Below are 15,925 nucleotides of genomic sequence, written 5' to 3'. Positions count from 1 at the left end.
TCATTTTAGTGAAGTGGACGTTCTTTGAATGGGACTTGCCACGCATTGACCACCGTCCATTCTGTCACCAAAGTTTCGTTCATAAAAAGTTCAAATCAGCAGATGGAGCAGAACTTTCTGCTGTCATCTGGGGAATTCTATGATGATATTTTGAAATTATAAATTTGGCTTGTAAACGAAGTTAAACCTGTTTACGTTGCCTTCAGAAAAGTTAGAAATGTTAATCGGTTATTTTAAGAACGGGAATCGAAACTCGTCTGACGGTAATCCTTCAGATGGGTTGTCCGCGTTGGAATGAATGTTGAAGTTATGGGCAGTAGAACCCATTCTCCTAGAGATTCTACAGATGGTTCACAGATGATTATAAAGATTATTCTTAAAATGGTAAACATCCCTTAAACGTCTCTTACTGCTTATTTCTCTGTTTTTATTGAGGCCATCCACGAAACGATAGAAATCTCTAATGCACGATGGAGGAACGATAGACAGTCCAGGGGAAAGCTTCTCAAACACGAAACTTTTTAAAGTTCCTTTCAGATTTCATTAAACTGGTGTCTCACCTGGCGATAAAATTCATTTACTGTCCTAAAACGCATTTGGAACCATTCATCTCGCTCAAACCCATAGTTCAAAGAGATGCTCATCATAAATACACGAATTGCGGGTTTATATTCTGACTGCACTCATCTCCTTCTCCGAACTGTTAAGTAAAGATGACTTAAATAAGAGACGAAATAGTAGTTGCTAAGCAACTCGGAATTGTTCTTACAAAATTTTTTAAAAAAGGCAGAATTTCTCGATATCTCTATAGAAAATAATTCATGGGTTTCAGGTCCAAGAAATAAACATTTTGGTCATAAAAATATATTACTCTTTCCTTATAGTCAAATGGGGAAATGATGCACAATTTGATGCTCGTGGGCCCAACGATATATACGAATATTTGTATGTTTATATTTCTTATATGCAATTTTGTATAGAAATTTGTTATAAGGCGATTTTATTTATTGAAGTAACTTTGATTTGTTTTCGTCTTCTTTTTGTTAAAAATAAAAATTGTTTAAATGTGAATTGTTATTCACTCAGAATTTAGTATTTAGTTTGCTTCTAAAATTAAAAATGAATATCGAGTATTATTCCCATTGTAATCAATTATGCTTAATGTGAACTTTGGTATACGCGAATTGCGTTTTATATTACTTTGAATATTCTTACTGCAACTCATCTCCTTTTAAGTAACCCTGTTTTGCTTTGGAAGTTTTCAGCATTTCTTTCTGCCTGTTTGCAGATTCTAAATGAGGATTTTGCGAAGAAACGTGTTCGGTAATATTTGCTAAGATATGCTTGTCTGAGGATTTGCCTAAAAACAGTTTTGTAATTCGTGAAAGAAACCATTACTCAGTGCCATTTAGCTTTTCTGCATCTGTTTTATTTATTGTTAAGTGAGTCAGCAAGGTGTTTAGAATGCTGATCTTGTAAACTAGAAGCAGATAAAATCTGTGCAAATTATTCTTTACACTGCTAGCATGTAAGTAGGTCATCTAAGCCATAGCAGGAAGGTGGAGTTCTTAAAGACAAGGAACCACTTCTACCACGGTGTGCACATACTTTATCCCGTCTAGCAATATTTTTCAGAGATTTTAAAATAGCACGCAGTAGGAGCGCGCCAAGGGTGACTGTCTCCGAATGCAAGATAATTTTTGCTACCCTCCAATTATGTTTAATGACATTAAATTAAAATGGCTCGCCACCCTAGAGCCGTGCGCATACCAGGAAGCTGCTGGTGGTGCTAAAATATTTTTTAAAAATACAGTTATTAAAGGCGTTGTAGGTTTTTGAAAGCATTGAATATAAAGGTAGAAACTTCACACTGCGATATATTATGCTGCACATGAACACCGTAGCGGTGATGGTAGCCTGCAAAGTTGTGGTAAACGTCTTGGTTCAACCATTATGATGAGGAGATCAGGAAGAAGAAGAGAATCTTCTAAAAAGTGTTACATTCAGGTGCAAATAGAAATGCGATGTGAATGATCAGTTAGCAGCTAATCTGAACTTGCAAACCATCCAAATAGATCATTTGGATCTAATTGGACAGGAGAAAAATCCAACAGCGATAACCAGTCATACAGTTCAGTGAATAAACGTGCTGCAATCGGTAGATAACTCTGCTAGATTTTCCAGTAAATCTCTGATCACCGATAAAACATTTGTTGTTTCCGATTATTCGAGTAGTATTTCTACTGTGAATACGTATTTGCATTTCCCCCTTATTTTCTAGATTTATTTCAAAACTGAATTCAACTTATTAAAAACAAACGACTAAATTGGACATTTCGAGTAAAAATAAAAACTTGTAATGAAGTCTTGTCTCCAGTTAACAATTCGGACTTCTTGCTGACGTAGTCAGTATCGATGACGCCCTTTGGCTGGGAAGATCTGATTCGAATCCTGTCTAGAAGGCAAAGAACCTTTATAAGCGCTTTTCAACTGAAGATGAAGTCTCATACGAAAGTTGTTGAGTTTCCTCTCGTGGGAATATGTGGTTTTCATCACGCGAAACACACAAACAGGCCCAAACAAATGCATTTCACACACATAACACGCTTCCTTCATAGTCTTAATTGCTTTGACTTCGTTTTTCACGGGACCTACAAATGATGGAGTGTGGTAAAACTAGAAAGCATAACAGCTTGCTCAGCAGTCATTTCAAACGCCAATATTTTAATTAAAATAAGCCATAATCCATATCCGAATTCTGTTCACTCATTAGAATAGTTTTCATTGCATCCATTCAATAAGATTATTCAACGCGATTCCAAGTGAGAAGCTTTCAAAATCATATCGGTTACTCATTTCTGTTTTCTTATGGTGTCTGTTCGCCTACTGTTTAACTACTTTAACGACTGTATTGTTCATTTGGCCTTCGAATGCTTATGCTAAGCAAGTGCTTTAACCAATGCTTAAAAAAACTAAAGAAAATCTCTGCGCATGACGGTTTGTTCCTTCAACACATGAAGCTTCAGTGATGCTTCGCCTTGTATTGTAAATTCTCTGTGTGTGTGTGTGTGTGTGTGTGTGTGTGTGTGTGTGTGTGTGTGTGTGTGTGTGTGTGTGTGTGTGTGTGTGTGTGTGTGTGTGTGTGTGTGTGTGTGTGTGTGTGCGTGCGTGCGCGTGTGTGCGCGCGCGCGCCATTCACTCTTATCAACTTTCCTTCTTTCTTTCCCTTCTGCTTCTTTTGGGCATATGTTACAAATGTTCTTTTTAATTTTGAAAGTAATGATCACTCGAATGTGTGTATTTGCCATTCCTAAACTGATGATGTCCTTTGTTCTTGCAGGAAGTATGATTCTGCTGCTTCTGCAGTGCATGCATAAGATGAGCTTATTTCATAACCTGAAGTTAAAACGACGGAAGGTAGATTCAAAATGCAACAGTGACGGAGAGATCATCGCAGAAGTTACCATGTCATCCCAAGACAGCAGACCAGAAACGGAATTCATCAAAAAAGAAGGAGTAGCAGCATCGGGAGTAGGAGATATCTCGGCGTCTTTTCTTATCTCTGGATCCGAGGATGGGGGAGAGATATCCCCAGCTTTCATCTCATCAGAAGGCGAGGCATTTTTTCCTGATCCAGATATCAAGCGGGAGCAACCAGACACTAGTGTCAGAGAAGAATTACCCTCCTGTAGTCAAGCCACCCCCAGCACCACCCCCAGGAGGATATCTGTAGTGCACATGAGCAGTCGAAAGCAGTCCCGAGAAGGTGAAAGGTCAACGGAAAGTCCGCAACGTGAGCGTCGAAATAGCGTGTTTGATGGGGGAGGAGGGGATAACGAAGTGATCGAAGGGAGGTCGGAGCTCGGTTTGGACTTGAGTGCCCCTGCACGGCTGCGGGGAAGCAGACCCGAGCTCCTTCCTCACATGAATACCCAGCGATGGGCACCTTCTAGTGCGCTTTCCTATCGAAGGCACTTCACTCACGAAGAGCAAAGAGAATCGCAGGCCCTCTCCTCGACCTCTCTGGAGGAAGAGCAGAGCTTACAGTTTTACCACGGAGTGCCCAGAACGCCATTAATGGGAGAAATCCCCAGTTCCGGCCGAGGAAGGACTATGGTATGGACAGGAGCCAGTCAGACTCAGACGTTGATGAGCCAAAAAAAAGAAAACATCGCAACTGCCACCAGCCTAGGAGCCGACTCAGCAAGTGTGAGACACCTGTCTGGGTCCGACTCAACCGCCACATCCTCGGAGAGTCAAGAAGTTCTCGTGCAACCGCTTTCGCCTCAAGCTTTCTCACTTTTCACAACTTCTGTTTCTTCTCCGACCCCCACCATTTCGACGCAGTTCCTCAGTCAGACCCCGGTGATTACCTACTCGTCAGCCCCTAAAGAGTCTGTGGTCAGCAGTCTGTCTTACGGACCGAGTCCTCCCAGCAAAACAGCGTTTCCTGGAATCACTTTGGATATCAGGCGAGGGAGCGAAGAGAGTACGCGAACGTACCGACCTTCTCCTGCGAATGAATCCAGTTCTTTAAGATTCTGGCCACAACCGGTGGAAAAGTATCAACCCGTAGCTTCGTCTTCCGCCACGGCCCAACCTGACTCTCAGGCTTTGAACTTAACCGTGGTTCCTTTAGGTCGTAAAGATGTATCGCCAAATCTTCAAACTGTCACTGCCACGCCCTCTACATCTCGAGGATTAGGGGGCGAAGAAGAAGAAGACGATCAGCCTATGGTGTGCATGATCTGTGAAGACAAAGCTACCGGTTTACACTACGGAATCATCACGTGCGAAGGGTGAGTATTTCTCGACCAAGTTCCGTAAGTAATGCTCTCTTTCTCTCATCACTTTTGGCTCCCTGGTACTCGCTCTGAAGGTCCCTTCAGAGTGAATCATTAGGCCCCTTAAGTTTTTAGTGACCTCAGTTTCTTTGTATAGTGACAAATGAACAAAGAAACTGAGGTCACTATACAAAGAAACTGAGGTCACTAAGTTTCTTTGTATAGTGACCTCAGTTTCTTTGTATAGTGACAAATGAACATTTTATCTTTTTTTTTTAAATAGTTTCTTCATCGAGCTTTTATGAGAGTGGAAATGTGGTTTTCCGAAATTGACAAGAAGAGTAATTCTCCTAGCAAAAAATAAAATAAAATAAAGTAAAAGCCATACTTTAAAAAACTTTCGACATGTGATGACTAGCAAACAAAAAATATTTTTACGTGTTTTATTTCGTAGTCATGAAATGTGAAGTCGTTTTTGTTGTTTTTGCCACCGAATTTCTTACCGATTCACTCGATTGCGACATGAAATATGACAGATGCTGTTTATCTGAAAACAAATGACAACATTGAATCCAAAGTCGAACAAATAGCCCGTTATTAATATATTCCTGCAACAACAGTACATGAACGTGCTAACTGAATAAGATGTGGACTCATCTATTTATTCCACCACATATTTTATTGAAAAATTAAAAAAAGAAAAAAACGATTTGGAAAGGATTCGCTGAGCTTGTTGTTAAATAAATAGAAATAAAATATTTGTATTCCACGTGAATATTAAAATGTCCTTTTTGGTTCCAGATTTCTTTCCATTGCACTCCTATACCCCGCCAGATATTTATAGAAATATAAAGTAAAAGTCCTGAGAGATTAATCCTATTATGTTTCCTAGACAGAGCGAATCACAAAGCTTTCTGAGGGGATAAGATGAAGCTAACACGAGGTTGGAAGTAGTTTTAATTTTTTTTTTTTTTTTTTTTGCTGGATAAGTAAAACTCACTGATAGAAGCTTTGGAGATCCAAGATTTCGAGATTTTAGTTTCTATCTAGAGTTTTGTAAAAAAAGCTACGAATAGAAACAGCTGAAATCGCAGCTAACATCGTAGTTCTCTTGTTTACTACATTGGTTGGTTTGTCTGTTTCGTATGGGGTTTTGCGCATAAAAAGTTTTCCGATCTCTCTCCTGAGGTTGACGAACTCAGTACCTACAGACACCCATAGAATATTCTTCCGCTCGTCAACGATATTTCTTTCCGCTTCTACCTGCCCTCTTTTCAGGCACTCCGCTAAAGCTGAGATCCTAAAGAATATTCAGATGAAGCCGTCTATCGAAATATGATTCTCATCCTGTTCATACGACATACTTTTATTTGTTTATTAAAGTTGTTCTTAAATGAATAAAATAAGATCTAAGCCTTTGTTAAAACTGCCATGAACTTTTAAATATTCCTGTTGCTGGGTGTGAGACGTCAAGGTAAAAATATATTAGTAGCGTATCCATCGGTGGAGAAGTAGGGCTTGTGGCTTTTTTCATTAATTATCGTAAGTGATTTTCTGTTAATGATTTCTATAGAATTGAGTGTACCCTGTTCGCTTTAATACTATTCAAGTGTGTACTCAAATAATGTAGGTCTTTCTAACTTGCACGCTACTCTCGGCATTGATCTATAGAGAATCTCTATAAAGGATCTTTCAGCTGAAAGTGAATTAGTCGATCGCATACAGCGCATCAAGATTTCTCTTCTTCTTCTTCTTCCAATATAAGCGAAACTGAATGGGGAACACACACACACACACACACGCGCGCGCGCGTAATACCTTTCAAAGTTTACAACTTCAGTGAATAAAGTGGATTTGTTTGTTGATTCTTCAGTAACTTGTGACAAATTATAGAAGGGCCGTTAAACAAATAACCAGATTCATACTGTAAACATCATTAACTTTTAGTAAAGTGATCACCAGCCAACACGTGAAGCATAGACGATGCAGTCACGTGATCCAAGTACTTCCCCCCCCCCCTTTCTTTAAAAGAATCTCCATAGTGCAATCGGTTTCGACGACGCCCTTCGATTGGAAAGACGCTGGTTCGAATTCCGAACGGAGTGAAGAACCTTATCAGGACTTTTCAACTGAAAGTGAGTCAGCCGGCCTCAGACAGAGAAGGAAGAGGAGAGGGGGTTTACTCCCGGCAACTTGGGTTCTTCATCCCACAAAACAGGCAAACCAGCCGCGACACTCATGTGATATACGAAAATTAAATGCGAACACCGCATTTAATTTTGCTCATCGCGAATGACAAGAAATTTTCGACACTTTTGATTTTATGATTTGACGCTTGATTGTGGTCAGTAGCAAACATTAGAAATGAATCACAGACGAGTAATACTTTTTGGCCAATTTAAATCCTGCATAGATTAAGAACTGCTACAGGAACCTGTAGTGTTAATTCGCATTTTTTCTTATTATATATTTAGTGGCGACATCCCCATGCCAAATGGATCCCATTCATAACACGTGGCTTATTCAAAGCAATGGGTATTTTTTAAATGGGGTAGGTTGTTCCTCTACGAGAGAAAATGTGTGAATTCAAGTGTTTGCGTGATAACGACAGAAGTCGTGGCGTCACTTTGGATTCTGGATTGGTTGGAAGAATTAAGATCGAAGGAATTAAGGCTCAAGACAGTATATAACATCTGTTCTTTAAGTGTGGTTTCCGGCTGGTTTGCCTTTCTTGTGGTATGAAAATCTCTGAATATGAGGTGGAGAAGCAACTCCGCATCCTTATGAGACCGACTAACTCACTCTCAAACGAAAAGCTACGGTAAAGGTTCATCGTATTCTGCACGGTATTTGAAACTCAGGTCATTCCAACTGAATGAAAAACGTCATGTCATTCTTCGTGATTGCGCTACGGGAATTCTCGCTACGCATATCTTGAAAAGTTTTGCATTGCCAGTAATCATGCTAAAACGAATGCGATAACAAGAATGGTGTGAGACAAACAGACAACATGAAGTCCAACTAAACTGCAAAGTCCAATACGACAGTTAGTTAGATGATTGCGCGATACAACCGAGTACAGCGAGGGAGAATGTATAAACTTATCATTCCCGAACTGTCCCAATTGGGTATTACAATTAACGATTATTGAGAATAATACGCCATGTGGCATTTCGTTATGCGATGTCTTGAAGCAATTTATTCTTCAGGGCACTTTTCTGTAGGGGAAAAGAAAAAAAATGTCGTAGAATACATTCGGGTGAGTAAAGTGTGGGAATGACAGAAATGCTGTGCTTGGGTAAGCCTCCCCTGGATACTTGTGGATGCATAACAAAGCCATGGTACGTTCTTGTGGAGCAAAAAACAAAAAGAGGAAACCCTCCCATTTGTAAGGCCGTTTCCGACTTACTTCATTCTTCCATGAAGACGTTCAAGAATACTTCTATATAAGACTGATTCATGGTCTAACCCTGGGGAAGAAATTCCTGAGGCACGAGATCCTCCATGTCAAAAAAAGCGATCAGTATTGCCTTGACATTTCACCACTGAGATGTCTTGGATCGTCTAAATAATTTTTCCCAGAACATATTTTGTAACATCGTTTCCTTTGTTAATTTACCGCCTTTATAACAGAACTAGATGAACGCACTCTCGTTGCTGCTCCAACGCATTCAATTCACAATGAGTCAGAGGGAAAATATGCTATCATTTTAGATCCGTTCACTCAAGGCTGAGTCAAGATGCTACCTTCTTTGTCAGTAGGTGATGACAAGTATCAAACTTGACTGTGCCTTCGAAACTATTGGTAATTTTTCCGCAAAAATCTGTGTGCGCAACCTTTGTTAGGTTCTGAAGTACCCGTTTTGGAAAAGCGAAAACCTGATTAGAAGATCCACTATTCTTTCAAGTTTATCACAATAAAATATTTTTTAATAAATTCACCTTTAAGGTTTCCCAATCAGATTTGTTGTCGCAAGTATTCCACCAAATTTTTATTCAGAAAGTTCTAGATACTGAACCGTTTATTTGTTTAAAAACCAACAGGTGCAGCTGTATTTTCAGTATGGCGTGAATGCTATAGTTTTACTAAGGGAAACTTGTTTCAGAGATAACTTTATTATTCGTGGATAATAATAGATTCCGAGCACCTAGTAATGGCGAGCGTATTTATAAAATTTCACCTTTCTCGTTACACCAAACGCCGATAATGATATGTTGATGTTGTCTGCGTCACTTGAGCGGACAACTTAATAAGGAATTTATTCCTGCCGAATACCTAATGACAGGCCAAGGAAAAGTAAACAAAAAGAAAGTGGGTTACTAAAGTGAATGATGCGAAGAAAATTGCTGAGCGTGATAGTTCTCGCACGAGTGGTCACCTGTGCAGGGTTGTAAGGCATACCAGGTGGTCGGCTCGGACACGGATACGCAAAGAAAACAGGATTCGATGGAGAATAAGAAAAGAGTTGATGGTTTATTCGCGATGGGTCATCAACACCTTTCAAAGGATGGCTGTCGAGGAGTATTCGGAGAGGTCATTAAAAAAAAAAAAAAAAAAAAGGTTGAAATGCTTAAAATCATCAGCATTCCAACCAGGAAAGATTTAATGAAAGCTGACGGGGTTGGAAAAAGGAAGAAAGGGGTTGATTGGAAATGAGCAGAAGTGGAGGTCGTCCTTTGAAGGTCACATGAGTAGTGCAAGTGTCAAAGAAAAGGGGAAAGATTCTAATCTACCGAAGGTCTGATACGTTTTTTTTAGCAGTTCGTTCCCAGCCTACTCGACGTTTTTCAGTGGAACTAGAACCTGTTTATTATGTCAAGAGTCCTCACCGATGCCAGTCATCGGTGAGGACTGACATCGGTGAGGTCAGTCATCGGTGCATCTCAAGAGGTATTCTGGGATCACTTCAATAACAAATCGGAGATTTAAAAAAAAAAAAGAGTTTTTTCCCATAATCATAAGATCACGGCCTTAAGATCTCGAAGTCAGTGGTAGTTGAAGCGAGAAAAGTCAATGATATTAATGACTTTTGTTTGGGTTCGTCTTTTGCTTCCTCATTTCCAATTTCAGTTCCGGGTTAATATCAAAGCAAACAATCTCCAGGTGTCGTAATTATTAGGAAGTAACCGGAAGGCGAGAGCCTCCTTCTCTCAGTAGGTTTTGACGATGCGCTCCGATTGAAAAGATCTTGGTTCGAATTCCATTTCGGATGTAAAGAATCTTTATGAGGGTTTTCAAATGGTCTCATACGGAGATGGGGAAGTTTTTCTCTCCCGGAAACTGAGATTTTTCATCCAGCAATCAAGCAAACCGTCTAAGAGAACACACACGTAATTTACATACAAACTCCACTTACAGGCGTTGGGCTAATCATCTTATCCTAGAAATCAATATGCAAGTACTTTTACTAAAACTGTAAATATGTCTCATCAGTTCATATAATTAAAGTCCAAACACGAAACATAATACTGAGTTGAAAACAGCGCTGAAATCAAAAGGCTCTTTATCCGATGCAAGTTGCACTTGGAAATGCATACATACTCAGGGGGACCATGGCAATGCAACATCGCAGCGAAATTAAAAATGTTAACTACTTTTGAAAACAAATTTCGAGTGGCGGTGAAACAGACATTCAGCCTTTCTTGTTTATACTACGATGATGTGGGAAGGACCTCACAAGATCGTTCGTTTTGTAACAGCTCCTGCGTAACAGCTGTTTGGAATTTCGACCCAAGGCTCTGAGATCATTGTATTTTGTCTGTTAGTTGCACGTATTCTATGGCACCAGTTGTTCCCTTGCTTTGCTGATTGAAGCACCGAACCTTCCCAGAGGAACAATTCTCCAAATGAGACCGGTAAACTCAACTTCCATTGAAGAGCCCGTACAAAGTTTCCTCGCATGCATCGAAACCTAAATTCGATCGCTTTTTTTTCAGTCAGAAGGCATCGTCGATATCGATTGAGCTACGGAGGCACCTCGTGCTGAACCATGTCAGAGGAACTTACTTAATTCTGTGGTAAATCAATAAGGTGTGGTCGGAAAGATTAAATTTGCCTAAACGGAGAGCCTGACGTAGTTTGCTGTCTTCTGATTTCTATCCATATACCTGTTCGTTGGAAGTATGAGTTTGCACTAACAAAGTATTTCGTGCTTTCTTAGCAATGAGCATCGACGAAGAATGTCTTTCGAAGAAGCGAAAAGCGCGAGAAAAGGAGGTTTTATTTTTAATTCGACAGAATATTATACATAGGATTCATTCTTGGGGATGTGAGGTAAGGTTGTGGAGTGTGCGCAAAATTATGTGTTCGTCTGATGAGCAAAAGCAGTGACATGTCTAATTACTTACTAATAGAGAAGTACAGCTTTTGGGAAGGTAAAGGTGGGTTCGCATATGTATTTAAGAAGCTTAGGAAAAATGTCCGCAGAACAGTTGATTATACAATCAAGAAAAGGTAGTCCACTATTTGATTACTCTTCAGTCTGGAACTTAATCCGCACATGGATATTATCAATCTTCTTCTAGAAGTAGCGGATATTCAATTCCGAGAAACACCAAACGACCTCATCGAACTGTTTCATGAGACGCGGAAGCTACAAACAGTTCAATCTGCGGTGGCTGTTAAACACACGAACTTTAGTACAATTGTAAAAACTTTATTTTCGTTGTATGTAATAACAGTTCCAATTTTACAGAAGGCGGCTTCTATACTTTTCAGAGTTCATTTGGAAATATGATATGCCTGACTTCTTTAGAAATATTTCGAATTTTTTTGAGTTTAAATGAATAAATGACTGCACTTCTTGAGAGAGGTTAATCGTTGAAAAAAAATGATAATAATTAGTGCATCGATTTCATCTTCGTAGACCAACCTATATTATTATTATTATTATTATTATTATTATTATTATTATTATTATTATTAAGAGAGACCTCCAGGGAGTCAGAGACTCATCGAGGGAGGCCACATACTACACGCACCAGCTATCATACTTATTCTTGAATTCATTCACACTGCTTGCACTCACAACATCCAATCGCAATCCATTCCAATCACGCACCACCCTCTGAGAGAAAAATCTAGCCCTCACACCCTTCATTCTCGGCATCCAAGGATGCCTTCTCGTCTTTTCCCCACCCTCCATAAATTGAAAAATTCCATCAATTGAAATCCTGTATGACCCAATCATATCACCCCTCTTTCTCCTGTTTGATAGTGTCTGCAGTCTACAAATTCTCAATCTGTCTTCATAATCAGTATTCCACAATCCTGATATCATATTTAACACTCTCCTTTGTACTCTCTCCAGTATATCAGAATCACAACGGAAACCAGGAGACCAGACCTGCGCACAATAGTCCAAGTGAGGTCTTATCAAGGCCATGTAAAGAGGCAAAATAACATACTTACTTTACATGTGAACGTTAACGTTCGTTTCAGCTTTGCAATTATCTTTTGAGTTGTATTTGCAATCTTTGCCACATGGGCCCCCTAAACTTCAACTTCTTATCTATTAACACTCCAAGATCCCTAACCTAATCAGTTTCTTCTAGCCTAATCCCACCAATATAATACGACATTGGATATCTAATCATTCCGAAGTGAATGACTTTACATTTACTGACATTGAACTGACACCCATTTCCCCATACCCACAATTTCATTCTGCAAAGACTGCATATCAGCAGCATTCCTGATTACCCTACCTATCTTTGCATCATCAGCAAATAACTGTATGTCGCTTGTCAAATCCTTCCCAATATCATTAATGTACAGATTGAATAACAGTGGACCAAGCACTTGTCCTTGTGGCACACCACTTGTTACCTTAAACCTTGCAGACTCAGATCCCCCATATACCACTTTTTGATATCTATCAATCAGCCATCCTCTTATCCATGCTAATATTGTATAACCCAAACCCATTTTCTCCAATTTATGCAGCAGTCTACGATGCTGTATTCTGTCAAAAGCCTTAGCAAAATCCAAAAGTATCATGGTGTATCCATTCCCCTTGTCTAGTTCAATGATAACATTGTTATATAATGTGAGCAAGTTGCTAAAACATGACCTTCCATTAGCAAACCCATGTTCATTGCAAAGATTCACTTGTAGAGATTCACTGTCAACCTATTTCTGAATGCAGGCCCTAACCAATTTTTCCGAAATCTTCGTCACCACTCCTGAGATACTAATTGGTCGATTGTTGGATACATCGGTCTTTGCACCATCCTTATGCAATGGAATTACCATACATTCCTGCGGAATCTTCTCTGTTCTGAGACTCATAATAAACATCCTTGTCAAAGGAATGCCCAGTTCAGATGAACACTCTTTTAGCACACGTGCTGATATTCCATCAGTCCCTATTGCTGAATTCTTATTCAGTTTGTGCAACCGCTCTAATACCTCGGCCTCACACACCTGCGTTTCTGTGTGTGTGTGTGTGTGTGTGTGTGTGTGTGTGTGTGTGTGTGTGTGTGTGTGTGTGTGTGTGTGTGTGTGTGTGTGTGTGTGTGTGTGTGTGTTAAAGATACCAAGAAATTTTATACTTGGTTTTAATCCTTTTCCCAAGTAAGCTAAACAAAGTTTTTCGCGTGAAATATTCACGTCTGAGCTACTTGTATATAGAGAATAATGACTTCATATCACTTGCCTTAGTGATATGTATCCCATAATGCAAAGCACACCCTCTTTCAGACGTGTATAATGCAATGCATAATGGGAAGGGCCACAATCCAGACCGGTTTCGACTTTTATTGAGGCCTTTCAGCGGGAGCTAGACCCGGGAGAGATACCAAGGTTGAAGTAAGGTAGAAGTCATATATATCTCATATACAAGTAGACAAAAGGTGCCTTGACCTTCATAATATGAGATATATATGACTTCTGCATTACTTCAACCTTGGTATCTCTCCCGGGTCTGGCTCCCACTGAAGAAACTTCAATAAAGGTCGAAACCGGTCTGGGTAGTGGCCTTTCCCATTATGCATTGCATTATACTCGCCTGAAAGGTGGTTGCTTTGCATTATGGGATACATATCACTAAGGCAAGTGATATGAAGTCATCAGCCTCTATATACAGTTACCTCAGCTTGAATACATTTCACGCGCAAAACTTTGTTTTGCTTACTTGGGAAAAGGATTAAAACCAAGTATATAATTTCTTGGTATCTTTAACGTATTTTACACCCAAGGTAAAAAACTTTCTATACATATATATATAATTCAAATTTATAAAAGTTTTAAAATTTTCAAGACAATTTCATTTCAGTAGGATGATTGAAACCAGGGTCAGCAAAATGAACCTTTTTTATGATTCTTGCATTTTCACAAGTTTTTCGTTTTTTACTTTTTCTTTAATAATAATGTGTGATTAACAGGAATTCCTGCTGATGAGCAGAGAGAGAGAGAGAGAGAGAGAGAGAGATTTATGATCTTCCAAAAGATCAAAGAAATAAACTTTCTAATGTTATTGATTTTAAAAGATCTTCAGTGTTTTGGATTATGAGAAGGCGTTGCACAATACTGCGTGTGCAATGTTAATCCTACCCAGTACTGAACCTCAACGATATCTGAATACCCTGAAAGGGGAGGAGTGTTCAGCAACACTTTTTGATTCGTCCATCGATTCTATTTGTGACGTATCACAGAACGAAGATATTTGCTTTGTCCTATTCTAATAGGGAGAGTTGTCTTCATTTTTAGGCGTAATTCACAAAATGTATGAATTCTAATTAGATCCCTTTTATCCTCCTGAGCCCCTATAAAACCTTTGCTCTGGTTCTGGGTGAATAGATTTTAATGAAATTTCTATGTGACATCTACTGAACTTTGCAGAATCATCTCAATTTTGGTTTCCGTTCGTCCATTTTTAATGGGAAAACCGCTTGAAACAATACTGAATTATATGTTACAAATGGCAATAAATAAATTGTCCACAGAGGGCGCAAGGTTCAATAGCTATGATAATGAATGACTTCACCCTTACAAGAATACTGATATGAAACTCTTTAGACATTTGCTATGTATTTAGCTTACCATAGTCGAAAAGCATTTTTATAAATTATTAATCACGAATGAGGGCCCAGAGAAGTTCAAATTTCTTTCTTCATTGGACAAAGGAAATAATTTTGGCTGATAAAAGCGTATTCATGGAAGAATGTAAAGATTGAAGCAGAAAATCGTGTTCACGAAAATACTTTATAAACAGATTCTAAATATTGATAAGAAACTTTTTCGTAGCTAAGATTTCAGCATCACACTTGAACATGTTCAAAAATTGCACTTCTTTTTGAAAGGGGTAAAAAGCAAAGAGGTAAACATCAAGCAACATCAAGTATGTAGCATGCACAGAAGTCGTATGACATCCTCTAACATCGAGTTGCAGCAGGTTAATTTTTCATCAAGTTATTTGCATGAAATATCAAGTAGAAAATCAAGTAGAAATATGCAAAGTAGCGTACTTCTTTATAAAAGGGATTGCGTAAGGAATTAAGTAAGTATTAGTAATCATCATGTTACTAATATCTACTTAATGCGTAGCACAGAACATAACGACGGCGCCATCTGGATGGAAAGATCCGGATTTCGATTCAGGTAAAAGATGCGGGGAACTCTTATAAAGCATTTTTACTAAAGAGAGTTAGATGGTCTCATACGGTTGGGGTAGAGTTTTCCCCTGGGAAAATTCCGTTTTTCACCCCCACGAGACAGGCAAACCTACCAGAAAAAAACAAGCTATTAACAGACAATACACTTTCTCGTCGATTAAGTTGCTTTGGCCGTAACTCCAAATTAACCCAATAACCTCTGATGTCACTAGAAAGGAAACTCAGTAGAAAAGTAGAACCCAGACCGAGGAGGCTTATGTTTGAGCAAAAATTGCTAAATTTATCTCTTAAAACGAACGAAGAAGAAAGACAGGAAATATTTTAAGTTTGGCCAAAGTGATGTGTTGATGATGTAACTGCGTCCTAAATTTTAATGAACCGTCAAAAATAGTAGAAAAGGAAGTTAAAATGCTGCACGATGTTTACACGGGAAGGTTCAACGCACCTTGAGAATTCCTGCCCTGAAGTCTGTTGCGAGCTGAGAAACGTACGGCAGTAAATTGAAAGTGCTTCGTGCTTGAAGCACT

At 39.1% G+C, this 15,925-nt stretch overlaps 1 protein-coding gene across 3 annotated transcripts in view; it reads left to right on the top strand.

The window, feature by feature from the left end:
- LOC150110720 (uncharacterized) overlaps positions 1 to 15,925 on the top strand; it is a 302,788-nt gene that overhangs the window by 240,112 nt on the left and 46,751 nt on the right. For all 3 annotated transcript variants that reach the window (XM_090395950.1, XM_090395941.1, XM_090395959.1), the window contains exon 2: positions 3,341 to 4,799. In XM_090395950.1, the coding sequence (XP_090252076.1) occupies positions 3,346 to 4,799 (1,454 nt within the window). In that variant the 5' untranslated portion in view covers positions 3,341 to 3,345. The remainder of the gene's footprint in view (positions 1 to 3,340; positions 4,800 to 15,925) is intronic.

Source organism: Typopeltis vanoorti, chromosome 1 (assembly GCF_054136105.1).
Source record: "Typopeltis vanoorti isolate ZY-2024b chromosome 1, IOZ_Tvanoo_1.0, whole genome shotgun sequence".
NCBI classification, from domain to species: Eukaryota; Metazoa; Arthropoda; class Arachnida; order Uropygi; family Thelyphonidae; genus Typopeltis; species Typopeltis vanoorti.
Note: the sequence above shows the minus strand (reverse complement) of the source record. Positions and strands in the feature narration are given on the sequence as shown.